At 44.1% G+C, this 24,921-nt stretch overlaps 1 protein-coding gene across 2 annotated transcripts in view; it reads right to left on the bottom strand.

The window, feature by feature from the left end:
• Nucleotides 1-24,921, bottom strand: part of NNT (nicotinamide nucleotide transhydrogenase) — a 51,940-nt gene that overhangs the window by 1,461 nt on the left and 25,558 nt on the right. For both annotated transcript variants that reach the window (XM_053407737.1, XM_053407738.1), the window contains exons 12-20: nt 24,036-24,146; nt 22,217-22,362; nt 21,028-21,223; nt 18,605-18,838; nt 17,090-17,250; nt 15,881-16,060; nt 14,124-14,283; nt 12,863-12,944; nt 366-484 (exon numbers count right to left, since the gene is read on the bottom strand). In XM_053407737.1, the coding sequence (XP_053263712.1) occupies nt 366-484; nt 12,863-12,944; nt 14,124-14,283; nt 15,881-16,060; nt 17,090-17,250; nt 18,605-18,838; nt 21,028-21,223; nt 22,217-22,362; nt 24,036-24,146 (1,389 nt within the window). The remainder of the gene's footprint in view (nt 1-365; nt 485-12,862; nt 12,945-14,123; nt 14,284-15,880; nt 16,061-17,089; nt 17,251-18,604; nt 18,839-21,027; nt 21,224-22,216; nt 22,363-24,035; nt 24,147-24,921) is intronic.

Genomic DNA, 24,921 nt, shown 5'->3' with positions numbered 1-24,921 from the left:
AAATTATGAACAGAACTCAATATTCCAACAGTTAGCCGCTTGCATCATAGTAGCATGAAGATGCAGAAACTTCAATTTCCACACGGAGATATAAAACCAGTACAGGTGGACTTCCCCAAACAAATTATTGGAGAGTGTTAAATTGTTTTTCCTGGAAGCTTAAAAATTAGATTAAAATGATAAGGAACAGCATGAAAATGCATGCATTTAGTAAGGGAACTGATAACAATGACAGGGGGAGCCAGATAAGAACCTGACATAATTTAGACTGCAAATTTTCATATTGTAATCTAGCATTGTGAGCTAGCTTTTTAGAAAACAAAAACAGATGAAAGCAAAAACAGACTACAGAGTGGCTCTCTCACCTGGGAAGTCTTCATTGATCTCATCCATTTCTAGGACAATGTCATAGGGCACACCGGCTTCTGCGAGTAGCACATTCAGTTGTCCAGGCATGCGTCCGGCGACGGGATGAATACCAAACCTGAGGGTAGTGGGAGAAAGAGGCAATGAAATCATGTGTGTGGTACATAATAAAATAAATAAAAAGAAAATAGGAAGAAGCTTTAGAACATTGAGTCCATGTAGCTCAGTATTGTCTGCAGCAGGGATTCCCCAAACTTGGGCCTCCAGCTGTTTTTGGACTACAGTTCCCATCATCCTGACCAGTGGTCCTGCTAGCTAGGGATGATGGGAGTTATAGTCCAAAAATAGTTAGAGACCCAGGTTTGGGAAACCCTGGTCTACACTGAGTAGCAGAGACTCTCCAGGTTTCTCAGACAGGGGTCTCTCTCAACTCTACCTGGAGATGCTGAGGATTGAATCCTGGGTTCTGCATTCAAAGCAGATGCTCTACCACTGAACTCTTCCCCAACTCTTCTCTTATTAATTATCACAGCACATTATTTGAGTACAACCCCACATGTTAATAATAATGATGATGATGATAATGATAATAATAATTTATTATTTATACCCCGCCCATCTGGCTGGGTTTCCCCAGCCACTCTGGGTGGCTTCCAACAAAATATTGAAATACAATACTCTATTAAACATTAAAAGCTTCCCTAAACATGTTAAAGATGGAAACCCAAGGCTGAGAGGGTAAGTTAAGAACACAGGAACCCTGATGGGTCAGACCAAAAGCCCATCCAATCCTGGAAGCAGATCCAATCCTGGAAGCATTCTTCCAACCTGGTATTCAGAGGCCTGCTACCTCTGGCACTGGAAAACGCTCATAGCCTTCTCCTGTATGTTAGGGATGATTAGGAAAGTGACAGAAAATGTAACTCCAAATAATATAACGGTGCAACCACACTTGGAATAATAGGTAGAGTTCTGGTCACTCAAAAAGGATATTGTAGAGCTGGGAAAGGTTTGCAAAAACCAACAAAAACGGGGTTAGCATGGTTTCCTAAAGACAAAGCAATTAAAGCATTCATTTAGGTTAGGGGAGAAAAGTGAGTAAGGGAGACATAGAAGTATATGAAATTGTGAATGAAATGGGAAAGAGAAATAGGATGAAGGTTTTTTCCTCCCCTCTCTTATATGTAAAATACTAGAACCTGATGTCCTCCAATGAAGCAGAATGGTTAAAGATTTGAGAAAGACAAAAGGAAGTAATTATTCACAAAGTACATAGTTGAAACGATGAATTTGCAACAAGATTTTGTGGTGGCCAACATGCATTATGTGGACAGATTTAAGGGGATTAGACAATTTTATTGAATTTCATTGAATAAGGCTATAAATGGCTACTATTCATGATGGCTCCAGAAGCAGAGGCAGGCAGCGTGCCACTGAATGTCAGTAGCTAGGAGGCACCAGCAGGAAAGGGCTGAACATTACCCTCATATTCTGCCCATGGGTTTCCCATATGCCTTTGGCTGGCACTGTGGGAAACAGGATAAAGCATGAGACTTTTCATCTCAGGGTCGTGGGTTCAAGCCCCATGTTAAGCTAAAGATTCCTGCATTGCAAGGGGTGGGGCTAACTGACCCTCAAAGTCCCTTCCAACTCTACAATTCTATGATTCTTCTTGTAATAAGGTAAAGGGACCCCTGACGGTTAGGTCCAGTCGCAGATGACTCTGGGGTTGCGGGGCTCATCTCGCTTTACTGGCCAAGGGAGCCGGCGTACAGCTTCCAAGTCATGTGGCCAGCATGACTAAGCCGCTTCTGGTGAACCAGAGCTGTGCACAGAAAGGCCGTTTACATTCCCGCTGGAGTGGTACCTATTGATCTACTTGCACTTTGAGGTGCTTTCGAACTGCTAGGTTGGTAGGAGCTGGGACAGAGCAATGGGAGCTCAACCCGTCGCAGGGATTCGAACTGCCGACCTTCTGATCGGCAAGCCCAAGAGGCTCAGTGGTTTAGACCACAGCGCCACCCACGTCCCTCCTCTTCTTGTATGCTTTTGTATAAATGAGTGATTGCTTTAATCATGCAGGTTACTACTAACAGTGTCAATGTGAAGCTGTTGCCTGAACGAGTTTAGATTTGAGTTTAAAATGCTAGGTATTTTAATTTTATTTGCATACTTTACAACAAAAGCCACAAGCCAATTCAACACTCCAAATTCCTCATGTATAAAACCAGTTCAAAGCAAGATGGGGATTTTTGCCAAATTTTTTTTTTAAAAAAAATCCAAATCATGTCACAAAGCTGGCCCTGGGGCTATACCAAAGAACTAAGAGCTGGAAGCCACTGATGGGTTTAAAATTTAGCTGAACTTGAAAAGCCTTTCACAAACACCTCAAGGGTAAAAAGTCCTTGTGTGAAAAACCTCTGTCTACAACAATTCAACATGACATAGAGATTTTCTTTAGAGCCCAGATTCTGGCCCAAATAGTGAAGATTTAGCTGCTTCTGGATCAAGTCTCAAATACACAAGGACTGAACTGCTGAATTTATCAAGTTAATGGGGGTGATTGTTGCCATGAAATTATTGAAGAGATTAAACCTGTGGCAAGAAGAGGTGGGCAAGTCCACCTGCTTAATTAAGTCCACTTGGGAATTAAAAACATGTTTTTCAGAAGCTTTGCTTTGTATTCCTGGAACACCCTGGCCTCTATTTGAGAAACATGCAGGAGCTCTGGAGCAGGAGTGAGGAAAGTATAGAGAAGCTTCTCCCCACCTTATATAATTTGTACCACTGTATGGGAAATTTGTCAACACAGACACACTAGATTTGATTTGCTCTGTCTAAAAGAGGGTTCAACATAAAACTAATACAATGGCAATTATGACGCTCAGTGTTTCACTATCATACCTAATCCTTAATATGAACATTTCTCCACCATTTTAGCACACCGGCCAACTATTTTCATCAAGCTTTCTACAGAAATGTTGAAAACAAAACAAAGGACACCAATCTTGTGTGAGTAGTCAAATTAGGCCACAGAAGCATAGGTGTAATTAAGATTTTCTTTTTTCTTTAAGGAGAACTCTTCCCATGCCCAGATCACCTAATTATCTGTGACAACCTGCTTCCAATATTTGATTTTGGTTGTTCAGAGAACTGGGTGAGTTGTGTTTAAGTACATGTTTTAGTGGTGGTCCTGGAAAAGATGGCGGTGATATGGAAGGCCTGGTGTAAGCATATATTATCTGACAGACGGCTATTGAGGGCTCATGTATCTCCCACTGCCCTGCTTCACATTTCTAGAAAGAATCATTCTGCAGGGTTAAGGTACTGCTGGTGTTAGCACTAACCAAAGCTAGTTACTTGCTGTGTTATGATTGCCAAGCCACTTGAGCATCTAGGGACTAAACAAGGCATGTTATATAGGAGATTCATGAACAGGACTCCTCAAGGGATAAAAAATAGAGAGAAATCACAAGCAACTACAGGGAAACACTAAATGAGACATTCCTTTGCCCTGTGCTGTTTTGCAACTAAAACCAGTACCTGCAGTGCTTCCTTGCCTTGAGCTAAAGAAAAATCAAAGTAGACCTTGTTCTCAGATGTCCTGTGACATGTCTCATTTGGCCCTAAAATTATCAACACAGGAAGTATGTATTCACATGTCTACAGTACTTCCAGGATAGTGTACATTTCATAAAGCTGCTTCTGGATTTGTAGCATACTTTTTTTCCTTTTATACATGTATATACATATACTTCCCCTTAATTGAGCATCTCATGGAAATGTTTCTGCAATTTTAAACTAACATGGAAGCAGCAATCAGTTTCCAGCCCTATTTTTAAAAACCATAGGGGCTAGAAACTTGGGGGACGGAAGGGGTAGGGAAGGCTGATAGAAACAGTAGGTTTTTTCCTCACAAAGCATGTTTGCAAACGGCACACAGCCCCAAGGATACTTTAGAGGGAAAATAACTGCAGTCCTTCTAGCAAAGACCAGATGTAGAATCAGATATACAACAGCAAAACAAATAGGACAAAATATTAAGAAGCTTAAAGGTTCAGCCAGTCAGCCACTAAGTAATTCAAGCCATGTGAAACAGTTCTCCTCTTTCCAAAAAAAAAAAAACCAAAACCCTGCTGAAGCACAATAATTTTTAGAAGAACTCCAATGTGGATGTCTGTGTTAGAATTCAGGCAAGAGATGCAGTTCCCCTGTGTTTCCAATATAAGTTATATCTAAGCAGTTTTTATTACAATGCATCTTTTGGTTGCATGTTCTTACTCATCTCTCTTCTCCCTCCCTCAAGGTTTGGGAGGGACAATTGTTGTTTGTTGCTGTTATTTAGTCATTTAGTCATGTCCAACTCTTCGTGACCCCCTGGACCAGAGCACGCCAGGCACTCCTGTCTTCCACTGCCTCCCGCAGTTTGGTCAAACTCATGTTAGTAGCTTTGAAAACACTGTCCAACCATCTCGTCCTCTGTCATCCCCTTCTCCTTGTGCCCTCCATCTTTCCCAACATCAGGGTCTTTTCCAGGGAGTCTTCTCTTCTCATGAGGTGGCCAAAGTATGGGAGCCTCAGCTTCAGGATCTGTCCTTCCAGTGAGCACTCAGGGCTGACTTCCATTTTTGAGTGACCAGAACTCTACCTATTATTCCTAGTGTGGTTGCACCATTATATTATTTGGAGTTACATTTTCTGTCACTTTCCTAATCATCCCTAACATACATCTTATTTTGTCTTTCTCTCGTCTGGTGTGTTATGAACAGTAACAATTTAAATTTGAGGTCTTGTTGGCAATGTCTTCCTTGGTTAAGAACCAGCAGTGGAAACCAATTTGCATTGTTGTATTGCTCCAAGGGGTAGGACCCAAACCAACAGATTCAAATTACAAGAAATGAGATGCCGACTCAACATTAGGAAGAACTTTCTGACAGTAAAAGCTGTTTGACTGTGGAACAGACTCCCCTGGGAGATAATGGACTCTCCTTCATTGGCGGTTTTTAAGCAGAGGTTGGGTGACCATCTGTCGGGGATGCTTTAGCTGTGATTCCTGCATTGCAGTGGGTTGGACTGGATGACCCTTGAGGTCCCTTCCAACCCTAAAATAAAATTATTATTATTATTATTATTATTATTATTATTATTATTATTATTTATACCCCACCCATCTGGGCAGCTTTCAACAGAATATTAAAATACAATAGTCTATTAAACATTAAAATCTTTCCTAAACAGGGCTGCCTTCAGATGTCTTCTAAAAGTCTGGTAGTTGTTTTTATCTTTGACGTCTGGTGGGAGGGCGTTCCATAGGGCGGGTGCCACTACCAAGAAGACCCTCAGCCTGGTTCCCTGTAACTTGGCATCTCGCAGCAAGGGAACCACCAGAAGGCACTTGGCGCTGGACCTCAGTGCCTAGGCTGAACAATGGGGGTGGAGATGCTCCTTCAGGTATACTGGACTGAGGCCGTTTAGGGCTTTAAAGGTCAGCACCAACACTTTGATTTGTGCTTGGAAACGTACTGGGAACCAATGTAGGTCTTTCAGGACTGGTGTTATGTGGTCTCGGCGGCCACTCCCAGTCACCAGTCTAGCTGCTGCATTATATTATATTATATTATATTATATTATATTATATTATATTATATTATATTATATTATATTAATTATATATTATATTATATTATATTATATTATATTATAATTCTCAGTGTTTGTGCAAAACAGCATGCGCTTGTTGATTTAAACAGCTCAGCCATTGTGTACACAGAGTGAACACTCATTGAGCACTACATGTGAACAGCTGAATGAATATACAACACCCCTGAAACTGCTTGTGGAAAACTGTGGGTGTGGAGCTCAACTATTTTTGTACAGATGGCACATGAATCGAATGCAAGGTACAAACACCCCTTATGCCTCACCACAAGCAGAGAAGCCTGGGTTGAACGCATTACAGGTTACAAAACTTGTAATCCCTCATTTCCCTTTACAGGTTCCTGTCTCTGGGGTCTGTCCTCTCTAAACTCTGATTCACATGTATTCCAAGCAAGCACAACACTCCTAAGGATGTTCGTATGTTCTCTCATTCATATCATATTTCTGACAAAAACAGAGAGTGTGTTTCTAGGAAAACTGCCAACCAAGTGGATACTGGGAACAGAGAGAGATTGCACGCACCAGGATAATCAGAGGCAGAGTGGCTAGCAGAGCATGTTACACAGCAAATTTATAACTCTTAGCAGTGCTCAGAAATGCTATTGAGCAAGCAGAGATAGGCATCGAGCAGATGTAGCTTACTAGGATCACTTATGTCTCAGAAATTTTGGCAGAAGCTATTTGCACATAAGATTATTAATTAAATTACAACAGACAAATTCTGTGACGGGTTGGACGCATGAACTTCCATTGTGTCAGTGCAGTGAAAGCCTATTATTTCCAGCTTTTTACAATAAGGACCTCTGGCTGTATTCCAGTTGGGCAGCCTTGCCGCACACCAGTGGGGCTTCTCCACTGCTGAGTTGTAAAAATAAGTAAATAAATAAATAAACAACACCCCTAAAGAACGTCCTGTGCATCTGCCAAATTCGTAGCCAGCACTGGAGCCCCATCCAATGATAAGCTAAGCAAAATAAGAGTTTGAACTGTGGTTAAGTTTAAGCACATTTTAGAGAAAGGCTGGAAATGGCCCCACTTTTTGAGGAAGTTGTCCTTGTGAGGATACAGCCAGAGTCTTTGGCCACATCCATAAAAAGGTAAAGGTAAAGGTACCCCTGCCCGTACGGGCCAGTCTTGCCAGACTCTAGGGTTGTGCGCTCATCTCACTCTATAGGCCGGGAGCCAGCGCTGTCCGCAGACACTTCCGGGTCACGTGGCCAGCGTGACGAAGCTACTCTGGCGAGCCAGAGCCGCACACGGAAACGCCGTTTACCTTCCCGCTGGTAAGCGGTCCCTATTTATCTACTTGCACCCGGGGGTGCTTTCGAACTGCTAGGTTAGCAGGCCCTGGGACCGAACGACGGGAGCGCACCCCGCCGCAGGGATTCAAACCGCCAACCATGCGATTGGCAAGTCCTAGGCGCTGAGGTTTTACCCACAGCGCCACCCGCGTCCCTGGTCGCGGCCACATCCATACTATGCATTAAAAGCACAAACTACCCCAAGAAGGAGCACAACATGTTCTCTGCCAGAGGTACTACCCCTCCCCTAACAGTCGATACACTTCAGTGCTGCTACCGCAGCAAAAACACAGTTTGGGGAGTGTGAGGAATGCTGGAATGGAACTTGTGAGTAGAGATCTTTAGTGCATTTATGTATGGGCCAAAATGGAAGCAGGGCGTGTCCGGAGACCATTCTGCAACTTTCCAGAAGTTAAGCAAGTCCAGTCTGTGGTCCAGGCACTTCCTGTGCAGAAGGACCACCAGGGCACACTGTGTAGCCTACCCTGAATTCCCTGGAGGAAAGGCTGGATTCCCAGTGCAATAATAAATTAAAAAACAAAGCACAATCCTTATCACAGCTGTTAGACCTAACTGCCAAGCCACCTTGGGTGCTGTGTATAGCAGAAAAGTCAGGGAGAAGTTTCCTATAAATAACTAACTGAACAACAGAGTTTTGCAACTCCTTGTATGCAACGTGTAGACACAGGAGGAGGAGAACTGTGAAAGGATTTACAGCTCTTTCCGGATGCTTCTGATATCCCTGGAGTAGAACTGCATCGCAATGTCCAAATAGTCATGTGTATTTTAGGGGACAGGGCTTGGCTACGGTGGAGTGGTACAAACAGTTGTTAATTAAGCTGTGTTCTGGAGCTGCGAGACACTAAACCTTTGACTTACAAGGTTTGTGGTGTTTATCTTATGCCTTCAGTGGGGCATATTTACATTCTGCAGTTTAAGTACTTGGGTGGGGGGGTGGATACTGTTTGTGATAATACGTGTTCACCTGTTCTCAAAGTTACATGAATTCTAAATTCTAGAAGTGGCATTTAGTAGGCTGAATTAGTGAAACGTTTCAGTGTTTCAAACAAGACATATAACATATTATGAAGAACATTAAATTGAGTGAAAATAGTTTACACAGACTATTTAAAAGAATCCTAAATGGTACTGTAAACTAAAAAAGGAGCTTTCTGGGCCCTAATATATTAATGGCGCAGAGCCAACCAAAAGCTCATGGTTCCATAGAGACTTGGGTTCGAATCCCAACTCCCATGCATGCAGTAGAACGGATGAATGATGGTGTTGCTCACACCAGAATTCCCAGTCTGCAAAAATGGAAACAGTGACCTGCCTTATAGAACCGGGAACTGCATGAAATATTACTCCCTACCAAGAGCTCAATAAGAGCCTGAGATCAGATCCAGAATCTGGTTTTGAAGAACGACATAGCCCCTGGGAATGAACAACTTGGAGCAGATGCAGAGCACACTTTCCTTTGTAAAAATGCCAGAGCTGCCCTCTTGAATCAGGTCAAAAAGCCAATCTAGTTGGGCAACTTGTTTACCCCAGTAGCCAACATACATCAGAAGAGTCCTGCTGAATGGGGTCAAAAGCTCATCTAATCCAGCATCATGTTCTCACTGTGGCCAAGCAGATGCCTGTGTGAAGCCTGCAAATGGGACATGATCACAACAGTGCTCTCCCTACTTGGGATTCACAGTATAATGCCTTCAACAGTTCACCTCTAAGAACTCACAAATAGACCTATGCAGAATTAGATAAACTAACAGGAAGGATTCGAAACCGGCGAGACCAGAAATTCACGGAAGACTGGAGTAAATTTACGGACTATTTGAAAAGTAATTGTGAAGAACAGACGACGTTTGTAGGGTTGCAAGAAGTTTTGTGAGGAGTATTACTAGAAGTATTGTAAAAATGGACAAGGGGGAGGATGATTTGTTAAGAGATGTAAAGGCAATATAAAGTTAAGAAATGCATAAGAAGTGGTTAAAACGGTGGATCATCAGAGGTGCTGATGGAAGTCTAAAAAGATTGTATAAGTGATAAGTTTTGTGGTATATTTTATAATTTATATGTTAAAATTAATAAAAATTATTATAAAAAAGAACTCACAAATAGACCTGAAAACCCCCTTTTCTGTTGTTGGAGACATGCTATGACCCCCTTTCCCATCCTTGTTCAGTGTGATTCTTGTCCCTAGCCCATGGGTGGCGATGGCAGTAGTGGGTGTTTGTTTGTTGCTGCCTTGACTGATGATGCTGGAAGTCAGTGTGCCTGCTCTCTATTTGTCACATACCATTTGCTTCCCCTTCCAGGAATGCGAGGCTGGAAATGATGCCTCCCCAACTAGAGGGGAATTTTCTGATACTTCAATTCCAATTCCACTTTTGCTTTGTTAAAAACTTCCGTGACTTCAATGGGACTTGGTTGCAAGCAACTGTGCTCTTAAGATCACAACCTTGGTGGATGGTCGCTGCTTGCTGCTCTGCTTTCATCGTTCAATTAATACCAGCATCTAGTGCAACAACCATCTCAAAATAAAAGAACAGCACAGGCAGAGGTTTGCTACCACCTCACTTTGAACCCAGTGCTTATTGAAAGAGCCTGCTCCTGTATTTGCCTGCAAGTTATTTAGCCATTAGGCTTCCGGCAAAAAATCAACCCAAGGGGGGGAAATGTCTTTGGAAACGCTTCCTTGAGAAACACAGCACATCCATCACCAAGATACTTACTGTATTACGCAGTAAGATACAGACAGGGAGAAAACAGCAGGAACTTATGTTACAGGCACATACTATTTTTTTTGCCTGGTTTTAGTAATACGTTAAAGATGCAACCCTGCTGCAAAGGAAAACCTTATGTCCAATGGTGATGTTAGGAAATGCTGTTTCCCTCCCAAAATCTCTCCTACGCTTCTGAGTCGCAAGTCTCAGTATTAACATTACATGTTACACAATCTCTGAGGGTTTTTTGTTTCTTTTCTGGAACATGTTATGGCTATGCGCAAGGCTCACCAAAATCACAGCATCTCTGAATCACAGACATCAGGCGTGCCATCGGGATGACAGATGCAATTTTTTCTTGGCGCAGCACAGGTATTATACATTGATGACCATCACATGACTGTGCTGGCATTTATTTGTCACAGATGTGCAGGCAATGCCACCGCATCTGGGACGCAGCGCTGTCCTGAGGCTCTGTGGGGCCGGCAGGAAGCGCGGGGCAAGCAGCTGCACTCAATGAACGCCATGGGTGCATCAGAACGTGATGAAAGACCCAACATGCCGCAAACAGTAAATACAGACTTCTTTCATATAAATCCCTCCAGGTAACTGCTGTGGCAAACGCTTGCCAAAATGGGCTCTAGCATCTACTCCATTCACATTTATTCTGTACAGAGCTGACGCAGAAAGGAAAGTCTTTAGTGCTTTGAGGTTTTAAAAAGGAAGAAAATGGGGGGGGGGGGGCTTAAACACTAGCTCACACAGGAGCCAAAGGAAAGAAAAGGTGGGTGGAGAGAGAGAGAGAGAGAGAGAGAGAGAGAGAGAGAGAGAGAGAGAGAGAATAGCAAGCACTTTGTTTTGTTAAAAATTGGTGGGCCACAGTCCTGGTGTTATAAAGAAGTGATGGTGGCTTAGAACACAGCAGCAAGCATGGTCATGCTACACCTGAAATGTCAGAATTATCCCTAAATGATGGCAACACCCATTTTGTATTAATTGTTGGAAGATCCAACAGCAGCTCCATGTTTCAAAGGAATTCAATGGGCAGCACAAGCAGTTCTGGCATTTTAAGCATCAATCCACGTTCACCCAAATGAAAAAGTGGTCAACAATAATGCCATCATGCCCCCCATTCCGAATGATTATCTATGGAAGGCAGCGTCCATGCAGTATTAATACACACACCACAAACAAGCAGAGGATTACAAAAACCATCGTGTTGTTCCAGAAATTAAGAACCACAGAACTAATTTAATAACAGAAGACCTAATCAAACAAAGATCAAGCCAGCTAAGCCTTAGACTTCAAATACGCCAATTTAAAACTCTCTAGGGCCACATAATCATTTGTGATAAAACCATCTAGCATATATGAGAAAGGCCAGCAGAGAAAAAGCAATTTGCATCCTACCCCAGAGGAAGTTCCATAGTCATGAAGCCACCACCAGAAAGTTCCTCTCACATCTGCCTATATATTTGATTACACTTGGGGGCAGGCATACAAGGAGCTGCAAGGCTGAATGGTGAAGTTAGATAACTTAGTCCCAAGTTGTTTCTGGTTCTACACAGTGCTTTTCTTCTAGAAAAAAATGTGCCGGTACTCACCATGAAGTTGTTACAGTTAAGTGCCACACTTTTAACCAGTTCTTTTCAAGGGGGGGTGCCAGTACTGTGTACCCCTGAGTATCCCCAGAAAGAAAATGTGCTGGTTCTACAAGTGAATACCAGCACCTCAAACTGGCCTTAAAACCCCAATTTACAACATAGGATGCACATGTTCATATTATAAACAAACAAACATTGGGTAGAAGAGAATAGCCTTAACTGATTCTCTTTAAACTCTTGACTTACTTCGAAAGAGTGGGCTCTAGGATACAGTGGTGCCCCGCAAGACGAATGCCTCGCAAAACGAAAAATGCGCAAGACGAAAGGGTTTTTCGGTTTTTGCGTCGCTTCGCTAGACGATTTTGCCTATGGGCTTGCTTCCCAAGACGAAATGTCTTGCGAGTTCTTGCGAGTTTGTTTCCTTTGTTCCTTTGTTTCCTTGTTTTCTTAAAGCCGCTAATAGCCGCTAAGCCGCTAAGCCGTTAATAGCAGCTAAGCCGCTAATAGCCGCTAAGCCGCTAATAGCCGTGCTTCGCAAGACGAAAAAAACGCAAGACAAAGAGACTCGTGGAACGGATTAATTTCGTCTTGCGAGGCACCACTGTATATTTATTTCATAAAATTTACATGCCACTTGCTTGTAAAAAACAAAACAAAACCTCAAAGCAGATGCTACCACTAAAAAATCTCGTGTGTGTGTGTGTGTTTATGTATAGATAAGATACTGAAGGAGAGAGATGTTCCCCTAACACAGTAGCTACATTTGGATGGTTACATCTTGGCTTAATAAGCCAAAATATGAGCAAGTCTCATGGCCCCACATGCAGCTGCTTTGATGCTACCCTGCATGAATGGGAAACAAGTGAGGGAGTCTTCAACAAACTATGAACAGTTCCCAAACAGGGTAGAGTATGAAACCATGGTGTAAATTCGGCTTCATGCCTTCGCTTGTCAGGAAGCCACTGACCACAGTTCCCTGGTTCCAATATCAACAGGAAACTTTGGTTAACTGAATATTGCCTCATTTCCTGGCTTCTGTGAGGAAGAAGTGAAGGAACTGCATGCAGAATGGCAAGGGTTCTTCAGCTGGAAATACAATCGTCTCAATGAGGCTGCTTAATCATCAAAACCTCTTTGTGGTTTTCAAAACAATAAAACCACCTGATCCTCTGTGCATTATTTCCCTTCCCAGCCAAAAAATACTCACCTGACATGCTTGCCTTGTTCCTTCAGCATCTTCACTAAGTCAGCAATTGGATATTGAGCCTTTGCTGCACAAAGACCATAACCTGCGGAGAAGCAGAAAAGCCCAGATGCTGTGAAGTGCTTTACCAATGCCTCACATGTTTGCCGGGTTAACTGATGGACAGGGAGAGAAACACAGAAACTAAATTAACCATGCTGGCTGTCTTTACTTTCCCATGTATCCAATCTTCAACCAGAGAAACTTCTATTATGCGATGGTTAGGGTTTTTATTTTAGTACAGGCAATAATGAAATGATCGGCCCCAATAACAATGGATACTCCTGCTAACTGGGAAGTATAATTTATGACACACACACCCCAGGCTAAAATTCCCATCACTTTTGACAAACTACAGTTCCCTGGGTTCTTTGAGAGAAGCCATGTGCTTGAAATGTATGGTGTGGGTATTACCTGAATGCGGCAAGTAATACAAGGAATGATAGGGAGAGAAGCCAAACACTTAAGCTTATTTATTCATGGAAGTGCAACTATCTGACTTTTAGAAGACATCTGAAGGCAGCCCTGTTTAGGGAAGTTTTAAAGGATTGGTGTTTTATCATGTTTTTAATATTCTGTTGGAAGCCGCCCAAAGTGGCTGGGGAAACCCAGCCAGATGGGCAGGCTATAAATAATAATAATTATCATTACTATTATTATTATTATTTCTTTTTAATAAGACACTAGGCACTAGGTGTGGATATGAAGTTAGGTTGGTAACAGTATCGGCTTGGCCATTGTCTTCCACAATTTGTATTACGCGGGTGGCGCTGTGGGTAAAAGCCTCAGCACCTAGGGCTTGCCGATCGAAAGGTTGGCGGTTCGAATCCCTGCGGCAGGGTGCGCTCCCGTTGCTCGGTCCCAGCGCCTGCCAACCTAGCCGTTCGAAAGCACCCCCGGGTGCAAGTAGATAAATAGGGACCGCTTACTGGCGGGAAGGTAAACGGCGTTCCGTGGGCTGCGCTGGCTCGCCAGATGCAGCTTGTCACGCTGGCCACGTGACCCGGAAGTGTCTCTGGACAGCGCTGGCCCCTGGCCTCTTAAGTGAGATGGGCGCACAACCCCAGAGTCTGTCAAGACTGGCCCGTACGGGCAGGGGTACCTTTACCTTTACCTTTAGCAGAGCAAATGTTCTTAATTTACGGATACTGTTCATCACACAGAATCTGGTTCTCATGGCACAGGCTACAAAAGCAGTAGCCATGAGCAGCAGCTTCAGTTTTACCAGGAGTGATGATGATGTTGTTGGCTTCCTTTATCATGTCAACGGCGCTGTCCACATTCACTTCTGTATGCGTGCCGGTTATTTCCATGGGTTTCCCACCAGCTGTCGAAGTAGTGCCATACCCGCCAAGGATCACGTTAGCAAGAGAGCGATTCATGGCCTACGGGAGGCGAAAACAAAAACCCTGAATGCTTTAAACAAGTTGTCTTTTAAAAATCAAATGCAACGAATACAGTTTTGTGAAGAAAAACTTCAGCATTTATTATTATTATCTTAAGTTCTCCCTCTGTGGCTTTCTCCAAGTTTTTATTTCCAAGAGTTGTCTAAGCCTCAAGGTGACACCATGATGCAATATCAAACATGAGTCTTTCCCAAAGGCAACAGACGGTAACAAAGTTCAGGTCCATGGAAGATGCAAGGAGACAAATAACATCATGGACTAGGAAAGATGAAAAAGTTGGAGATGAACTGGAAACAATGCTAACCTCCTATTAATTTAAAAAAACGAAACAGGAGGGGGGGTGAGAAAGAGCTAACAGTCTTGCTGTACAGTATAGGCCACCAGTACAATTTAATGTTTACAAGAAGTTCCAGATGCATTAGTGATTCATTCATGCAGATTTGCTGCCACGCAGTGGCCATCCAAGTTATACCCTTAATGTTACTTAAAATAAAATAAAAAACCTGCAGGTTGCAAGCAGAGTCATTTTACTTCTCTCCCTAAGCGAAACAGAATATGTTTGAAGTTTCTGTGAACAGTACATCAATGTGTAACATTTTAAGTAACGAAAAGTTAGCCAAGCAAAAATAAATAAAGAGAAATCACCCTGGCTGCATGCCTAGCAACTAAGGAACAGCTTCAAATGCATGGTATACTGTAAATGTAAAGGGACCCCTGACCATTAGGTCCAGTCATGACCGACTCTGGGGTTGCAGCGCTCATCTCGCTTTACTGGCCAAGGGAGCCGGCGTACAGCTCCCAAGTCATGTGGCCAGCATGACTAAGCCACTTCTGGTGAACCAGAGCAGCGCACGGAAACGCCGTTTACCTTCCCGCTGAAGCGGTACCTATTTATCTACTTGCACTTTGACGTGCTTCCGAACTGCTAGGTTGGCAGGAGCAGGGACCGGGCAACGGGAACTCACCCCGTTGTGGGGATTCGAACCGCCGACCTTCTGATCGGCAAGTCCTAGGCCCTAGGTTTAACCCACAGTGCCACCCGCGTCCCTTGCATGGTATACTACATCAGTATAAATACCATGTTCATGAGTCCTGGTTTCAGAGCTTTTAGGATATAATGTGCTTTAAGGATTTAAAAGACAGAATCAGTACAGTGGTACCTCGGGTTACATACGCTTCAGGTTACAGACTCTGATAAGCCAGAAATAGTGCTTCAGGTTAAGAACTCTGCTTCAGGATAAGAACAGAAATCGTGCTCAGGCAGCGCAGCAGCAGCAGGAGGCCCCATTAGCTAAAGTGGTGCATCAGGTTAAGAACAGTTTCAGGTTAAGAACGGACCTCCGGAACAAATTAAGTACTTAACCCCAGGTACCACTGTACTCTGAATTGGGCAAACAGCTACAAAAGAAAAAGAGCCATGGGGAGAAACTAGGGTGGGTGGAAAATGACATGAATGAACAAGTTAAAAACACAAAGACTGAAGTTACAACACAAAACTTTTACACACACACACACACAATGATTCAGTCTTCTCAGCGTATTGACGGGAGAAAGCACATGTCTACGTTTTCCTTACCACACACATGATATAAGACAGGATGGCACCAGAAGACCCAATAAGCGCGCCCACAATTGTTAGCAAGTTGTTGTTGAGTAGGAATCCTTCGGCACAGAGTGCCCAGCCAGAATAGCTGTTCAATACAGTAATGACGACGGGCATGTCAGCCCCGCCTATGGCTGCTGTTAAAGTGACACCCTGTGGAATGAAAATGAAACCAATAAATGAAAAGCAGACTGGCGTATCAATTCTGCTCAAAACCATTCTGAATGATCTCCACAGCCCTCTCCTTTTCAAGCGTATCTAAATTATTCACCAAGGCCACTGAAATACCATGCCAAGACCAAACCATTGTTTCTGTAACTGTTATGCAATTCTACTTATTATTTGCTGACTGTCCATTAACTTCACTTTTGCTAGTCATGTGAATTATATTATATATATATATAAAGCAGCCTCCCTAAACCACTGGAATTTCACCCAGCATTGCTTTCAAGTCTGACTTTACAAAAAGAACTGGACCAAACTCAAGAACTTTGTGTATCTTTAAGCCAGGGGTTAGCACACTTTTCAGCAAGGGGCCCGTCCACTGGCCCTCAGACTTTGTGGGGGGCAGGACTATATTTTGGAAAAAAATATGAATGAATTCCTATGCCCCCAAAATAACCCAGAGATGCATTTTAAATAAAAGGACACATTCTACTCATATAAAAACACGCTGATTCCTGGCCCATCTGTGGGCCGGATTTAGAAGGCGATTGGGCCGGATCCGGCCCCTGGGCCTTAGTTTGCCTACCCATGCTTTAAGCCAACAAAGGAATGGGTGGATAGCCTTTTTTTTTTTTTTTTTGGTCAAGGTCTGCATTCCCTCAGAGGTAATCTTCTGGGGGGTCGCACATCACAGTGGGTGGGGGCAAAGCCCAAACAAAGTGGGTCCCTTCCCTATTTCATTTTTCCCACCTTCACATCAAATTAGGTCAAGGAGAACAGGTGGCTAAACTGTGGAATCAAAAGATACCACACTGATTTCTTTGCATTGCTCTGTCTGGAAACTTTAGGGTTCTCCATACCCATACAACTAGCTGGCTTATAACCACTACCTTACTTCAGCTTTGTAGGAGTTCAGCATGCCTAGTAACAAATGTGATTTTTCTGCATCAGAGTTTACAGTTTGGCATTTTCACTAGAACGGCACTCCAAATCACCCCCTTCAAATCCCATGCTTACCATAACAGCAGATAGAGCAGACACAGACCCTAGACAGGTCAGTCCAGTTGTGTAACTAGGATCGATCATGTAGGGAATCATTCCTCCCACACTTGCAGTGAGTAAGCCGGCATTCAGTAAGTGCCGGCCTGGTAAGAGGAGGGGGGCAGAATTCAGGATACCTGCAGTAAGCAAATAAGGAAGGAAAGAAGATCTTTCAATTCCTAGAATTGACAGCTTTAGAAAATCAGCAGCTTTTGGAGGAGGCAGAAGCCCACAGACCCAATATCAAGTTCCTCTTCTATTTCCATCTGCTCTACACTACTTTTGGCCCAATATCAACTCCATCTTCCATGGGCATCATCAACAGGAATCAATAGGATTCCAGAAGCAATGAAATAGTAGGCCTGAAACGGATGTGGATAACATTGCTGAACTACAACTCCCATCAGCCCCAGCAAGCATGGCCAATGGCCAAGGATGATGGGAGGTGCAGTTCAGCAACACCTGGAGGCCCAATGGTTCTCCACACCTGGCCTACAACATCTTCCAATTATATACTTCAAACAATGAGCATAAGAATTGCTTTGATTGATCAGACCTATGGTCCATCTAGTACGACATTCTGCTTCCAAGTATGGACACCTATGTATCATGGAAAATTCATAGGCGGGACAAGAAGTAATAGCCACAGCCCACTGTACATCTCCCAGAAAACAAGCTACACCGCAGATAACCCTCATGTTAATTGCATGAAGGGGCCAAGAATGTGCCAATTTTTAGACCCATCCCCCCAAATCTAAGGCTGCTCTCACCCCCCTCCATTGCAATGTTGGGGCATAATGTCTGAAGCAGGGTGCATCCCCTAAACACACAAGCTCTCTGCAAAACTTAAAAGCCAGATCACCGAGGAAATGTATTGTGTAGGGAGGCTCAGTGTATAAAGCAGGCTTTCCACTTCAGATGTTATGTCCCAGCAGTTTATTATTCCAGGCTCCCATGAGAAAGGCGCCTCAGGCACCTCAAGCAAAGAATCAAAAGCTGCTATGTGGGTCAACCAAGAATTGCTGGACTGGCAACAACCAGGCCCTGATTCAGCAGCTGGTAAATCTCTACAGCAGGGTTGGGGAATCTGTGGCCCCCCCAGATGTTGCCAGGCGCCAACTCCTATCTGTTCCAGAAAGCACAAACAATGGTCAGAAATGATGCGAGTTATTGTCCAACAACATCTGGAAGGTTGCAGGTTCCCCATCCCTGCCCTAGATGTCAGGAAGAATGGCTCTATCACAGCCATACATGTTAGCTTTCTATTTGCAAGTGAATCTCTTATATGTGAAAATGTATTCGATCAACTTGAGTCTACACCTGCAGTCTGATATGGATACAGGACAAAGGCTTACCACCTTAGCCAAAACCAAACCAAAGAGGAATGGCATGCACACATGCATACCAAAGAGTATGCAATCATGTGTACAAAGATGGATAGGATATGCCAAGGGACAGGAAGGGAAGGGAAAGGAAGAGAAGCCAATTTACCTTGGAGCTTTCCATAAGCGACGAGAGAGCCGCTGAAGGTTACACCTCCGATATATGTGCCAAGGTAAGCCACAATCTTGGTGAGGTTTGCAGCTGCATCAGTATCAAAGTGAGGATACTCAATCATGTACTCTGCAACGCAGGTGAGGACAGCAGCCAGGCCAACCAAGCTGTGGAAAGCAGCCACTAACTGAGGTAAATCCGAAATCTGGATACGTTTGGCAATTGTCAGACCTGTCAAGAGAAAAGTAGTAAACCATCAGATGCTGTGGTGCTTAAAGAGGAAGCTGTCCCTCAATGCAGGAACATCTAAGCTAGAGACAGCATGCACTACAATACAAAAGTTTCTTCAGCAATAGCACAAATGTGCAGTCTCTGGTTTGCATTTCAAGCCTAAAAATAAGAATAATATAGGAAGTGCTGGACACAACTGCAAGAAGGCCAACAATGGCCAATATGGTCCCATCCAGATGTTGGGCTGCAAGTCCCATCAGCCTCAGCCAGTGTGGCCAATTGTCAAGGATGATGGGAGCTGTAGTCCAACAACATCTGGAGGGCATCACACCTGATCTAAGCACCTATTATCCAAGAAACTAAGGAGCTTTTTCCCCCCAATTATTTTCTACTCCTGACTTCTACCCGGACACTTAGGTCCAGCACCGAGGGCTTTCTGGCGGTTCCCTCACTGTGAGAAGCCAAGTTACAGGGAACCAGGCAGAGGGCCTTCTCGGTAGTGGCACCCACCCTGTGGAACACCCTCCCACCAGATGTCAAAGAGAACAACAACTACCAGACTTTTAGAAGACATCTGAAGGCAGCCCTGTTTAGGGAAGCTTTTAATGTTTGATGTATTATAGTATTTTAATATTTTTTTGGAAGCTGCCCAGAGTGGCTGGGGAAGCCCAGCCAGATGGGCGGGGTATAAATAATAAATAATAAATTTATTTTTATTATTATTATTATTATTATTATTATTATTCTATGATTTCATAGACTCTGTCCTTTAATTCTGACGTCTATGATTTCATAGACTCTGTCCTTTAATTCTGACGTCTATGATTTCATAGACTGTCCTTTAATTCTGATGATGGCTCTTGCTTGTCTTGACAGAGCATATAAAGCATGTTGTTTTTTGATCTGCCTACCTTCATCCAAATATCACTGCACGGTTCACAACATAAAAATACAAAATGAGAACACAAAATACATAATAAAATGGTAAAAACAAATCAATAACTCCTCTCCCACAAGCACATTTAAAAGACTACACAACGTTTCAAAGGCCTAGTTGTAGAGAAATGTTTTCCCCTGGTGTCTAAGAAATACTTAGTGAAGGCACCAGGCAAGCCTCCCTAGGGAGTGCATTCCACAAATGGGGAGCCACCACAGAAAAGGCCTGTTCCCATGTTGCTGCCCTCCAGACCTCTTGTGGAAGAGGTACATGAAGAAGGGCCTCAGATGATGACCACAGGGTCCAAGTCAGTTCATATGGGGAAAGAAGGTTCTTGAGGTATTGTGGCCCTGAGCCATTTAAGACTTTATAGGTCAAAGTCAGCACTTTGAACTGGCTCCAAAAACTAACTGACAGCCAGTGCAGTCGGGCCAGGATTAGTGTAATGTGCTCAAAATGAGCTGAAGAACTATAAAGAAATATAAGAAACACATCTCAAAGTATTGTGAAGGTTGGGGCCAGCTCAAAGCATGAGGGCAGGCCCCATAACCTCTGCTAGTGGTGGGCCCTGCTGGACAACCAGAAACAGCCGCTGCCTAATGTGTACATTAGTACCTCAGGTTAAGAACTTAATTCATTCTGGAGGTCCATTCTTAACCTGAAACTGTTCTTAACCTGAGGTACCACTTTAGCTAACGGTGCCTCCCACTACCGCTGTACCCAGTGGCGTAGCGTGGGGGGTGCAGGGGGGGCCGGCCGCACCGGGCGCAACATCTAGGGGTTAGGGTTAGGGGGCGCAAATCCACGGGTTAGGGGGCGCAAATCCACGGGTTAGGGGGTGCAAATTACTTGCCTTGCCCCGGGTGCTGACAACCCACGCTACGCCACTGGCTGTACCATTTCTGTTCTCATCCTGGAGCAAAGTTCTTAACCTGAGGTACTATTTCTGGGTTAGCGGAGTCTGTAACCTGAAGCGTCTGTAATCTGAAGCGTCTGTAACCTGAGGTACCACTGTAATCACAAAATTTACATCTCTTGCTCCCTCCCCCCTCTTTTGCCCATGGCCCCCACTCACCACTGTGGGCTGTTTTATCTGCTAAAAAGAAAACAAGTTTCCCCACGTCTCTAAAGCATGAAGACACCTGACAGGGGAAAATGACATCACCTTCAGTAGGCTCAACTGCAAAAAAAGACACTGTCCTGTGTTCAGAGTTTTTCCTAAAACCAGGTGGTGTTTTAGCTCTGCACTCACCTATGGTGCCACCAAGAGCCATTGCGCCTGACATCTGCGCCAGCAGCTCAGGGGATGGTTTTAGGCCTCCAAGAGTAGCTGCCATGCCCCCGGCAACACCCATCATGCCCAAAGCATTGCCAAGCCGAGCTGTTCCTTGGGTGGAGAGGCCAGCCAGAGCACCGACACAGCACAAGCCTGAACCCAGGTAGATCATCTTAAGAAGTGAAAATTAATAATAATAATAATAGTTTTCAAAAAAACATATAAAGCACCTGCAATTGCTAGACACTGTACAAAAAAAAAGAGGGTAAGGGGGTAATTTAGGCCTCACCCACAGACTTCAAATCCAAAGACATACTTGGAAGGAGAGTAAAAGGAGAGTAAACCAGGACTGTTTGTGTATACCAAACAGAACCAGGAATGCTGAATGCCAAAGCACCCAATTTGCTGCAAAGAATGATATATTGCACTCACTGTAATTATATGGAACAACTGCAGGATTACTAAATACGTTGGCACAACTGGGGCATTCTGGCACGAGCTGCAATGAATTTGGTTGGGGAACGGCATTCTTCACTGTGCCAAGTATAAGAACAGATCTTATCTCCCCTGAAGTCCTCCGGCTCTTGCTTTGGGCTGGGAGCCTCAGAGAAGGCAGAAGAAATGCACGTTTTTCCTGCTTGCTTCTGCCTCTCTCTGAAGCCAAGTGACAAATATCCACTTTGCCCTTTGCCACTGTGCAAGCTAAAGGATTCTTCTTGGGACTTGGTGGAGACAGCAAGCCATGACTGCCTACTAAGCCAAACCAATACGTGGGTCCTATTCTTTTCTTAGAATGGGGGTTTAAGAACCCTCATCTTCTCTGCATTAGCAATTTGTTTGCATTATCATGTGCCATTCCCAAAGGTTCTGCAGTGTTTTCACCACAGAAGAATTGGGGCAAGCTGCAGCAAAAATAAATAAATGGGGGGTTAGGAATGACTCTCTTAGGTAGATAGAATTCAGCCTCACACAGCATGCATTTAAAGCACACACATGCAGAAATAATACAATTCTCAGCACCATTTAAAAACTACAGTTCCTAGATGTTGATGGGGGGGAGGGGTGTGTGCGTGCAGTCTGTAATGTGCCCCGAAAACTGCCAATTTACATTTTCTGTATGCAACGAAAGAAAATGGTACCCTGGGTCCCCAAGAGATCTTCTTACCTGTTCAATGTTATATCCGCTATGGAGAGCTGCTGCATATCCTCCTATAAAAGTGCCAGCAGGCAACAGGTACAAGTAATTGTATTCGGGGGGATCAGTGGGGCGCTTGAACATATCCAGCATCCTCTGCGTGACTAGGAAACCACCTTTCCCATAAAAGAAAAGAAAAGAATATTTAGATTTCGAAACCAGCATAGTGGTATTATTGAATGCTAGGAACATGGGCAATTGTTCTGAAGTTTAAGCCTCCGTTTAATAATAGACTCTCAGCCTCTCCTAGGGTGCTGGCATGGACTGGCTGGATGCAGAGGAGTGGGGAGAGGCACCAGCTGGGGAACACCCCCACCCCAGGGAAGATGGCTCAGAGCCCAGGGATTGGTGGTGGGATGATGATGAGTGATCAGAGAGGGAAGAAGGGACAGACTGGGAGGAGGAGGGTTGAGGTGTCGGAAGGTGAGGAGGCAACAGGCTTGAGTGAGCAGGAAGAGTCTGCGGCAGAGGGCAGACCAGACTCAGAGGCAGGAGCGGGCACAGGGGACAGAGGCCGGCTGCTGAAGAATCCAGGGAGTCTCCCCTCTTGCTGTGACCAGCTTCCCTCAACCCCTTTTCACCCAGAACACAGAGAGAAATGAAAAGGGCAGAGGAGAGATTGGTTGTGCACAGACACAGTCTACGACTGCTTGGGAAAAACCCTGGAGAGGAGGGGTCAGGCAGCTGTGGGAAGGCATGGACCTTCAGTCCTCATAACTGCTGCATTGGGGCAAGACATACTGGGAAGAGTTGCTGGGATGACTAGGCCTGAGCTGTTTTGGTCTCTTGAGTGAAGAGTTAACTTCACTGGCACTGTGTTTTTTATTGCTGACCTACGCTTGACTCCAGCTCCTGACAGGTTCGTCCTCATGCAATTGTGAATTATTATATGATGCTTGCAAGAGGGGGAGGCTGAAACTAGAACCAGAACAGATGTTTAGCTATCACTGACTGGGTCATGGTCCATGTGAGTGGCATGGAATCAACACATATCAAAACCAGAGGTCCAAGAGGATCTCAGTGTATATCTGTTGGAGCAGGGGAGACATACAGTGCTGCTGATAGCTTGTGGATAAATAGCAGAGCAAGCCAGGCCTGGAATGGAAAGGTGACAGCTCAGTGGTAGAGCATCTGCTTTGCATGCAGAAGGTCCTAGGCTCAATCCCCACCAGGTATGGCTGGGAGAAACTCCTACCTGAAACCTTTGAGATCTGCTGTCAGTCAGTGTAGACAATGCTGAGCTACATGGACCAAGGGTCTGGCTCAGTCTAAGGCAGTTCATGGAAAAGCTCTCCAACACTGGCAAAGTCATCCTCATCATGGCCTCAGCTCACTGAGGAAGTTGCTTATACCGTACCGAGTTATACCCATTAGTCCATTTAGCTCAGTACTGTCTACATGGACGGTCAATGGCTCTCCAGAGTTTCAGAGAGGAAGCCTCTCCCAGCCCTACCTGGAGATATCAGTGAATGAACCTGAGACCTCCATGCAAGGCAAACATGTAAGGCAAACATTCTGCCCCTGAGCTATATGGTCCTTTCTCTATAGCACGGTGACATTAGGACCTGTGATGGATCTTGTTGCTACTGCACAAGCTTAAGGACTCAGGTTTCTCATGAACAAATAACTAGAGGATCACAGCAATCGGTCAGAAACGTATTTCACTGGTTTCTCTCAATCTGGATACACAAGCATACCATGCCTTTTGGCCATTGCAATTCGTGACATCACTGTTTTGGTTCAACATTCCTAAAGACAATAAGCAAGAAAGCCAAAAGATAGTCCATACCTGCAATGTTGATAGAGGACACAAAAGCAGCAAGAACAGCAAGGCTTTGAGGCACATTATCAGGGAGATATTGTCCCCCCATCAGTGCCAATCCACCAACAGCTGTCAACCCTGTGGGGTGGAAAACAGCAGTTAAGTTCCTGTACAACAGGGGAAACTGATGCCAGTTGTTACATATGCCTCCTATTCAAGAATTGACAAACACCAACAGAGATTGTTGTGTTAGTGATCCTGTTTACAATGCTCTTGTTCTGGTTTCTAACATTCCTTCTACTGTGCATTAACTGTTGCCTTATGGAACTGTGAGTTTTTGACTGATAGATTGCACTAAATTTCATTCACACCAGCAGGTTTGGCGTGACACAACAGCAAATATCATTGAACATTTCACCACCACCCAGACACAAACCCTTTAGTGTTTATGTGTACTTCTTTGCATCCATGAGTCACCCATGAAAATGGTGGGAAAGAACTGTATGCCATAATTTTCCAGGTTAGCGGGGTTGCAAATGGGTCTTTTTCCTGGAAGCAGTTAACATAGAAATGAGAGCTAAATTTTCACTAGATTTCCACAAGCGTCTTTTACATCATGTGAAAGATCACACACAACACAAAAATTATCAGGGGAAATGGAATAAGGTGCTGTCTGAATGCGTCTTAACTAGATAATACAGTACTTTCAAATCTGCATTGGACTACCCTGCCAAATGTACACTTAATGTCACCAGCAATACAGCTAGAAACTACCTACCAAATTATGACAGTGGTAATTATCTAGATAAGGGCAGGAAACTGGATTTGGCCAGATAGTTATCTCATCAATCACCTGATGCAGAGCACTTTGCAAAAGTGTTCAGCACTTTGAAGGGGACTCTGCAAGACCCTT

Source organism: Podarcis raffonei, chromosome 11 (genome assembly GCF_027172205.1).
Source record: "Podarcis raffonei isolate rPodRaf1 chromosome 11, rPodRaf1.pri, whole genome shotgun sequence".
Classification (NCBI taxonomy): domain Eukaryota; kingdom Metazoa; phylum Chordata; class Lepidosauria; order Squamata; family Lacertidae; genus Podarcis; species Podarcis raffonei.
This window is presented reverse-complemented; position numbering and strand designations above follow the sequence as displayed.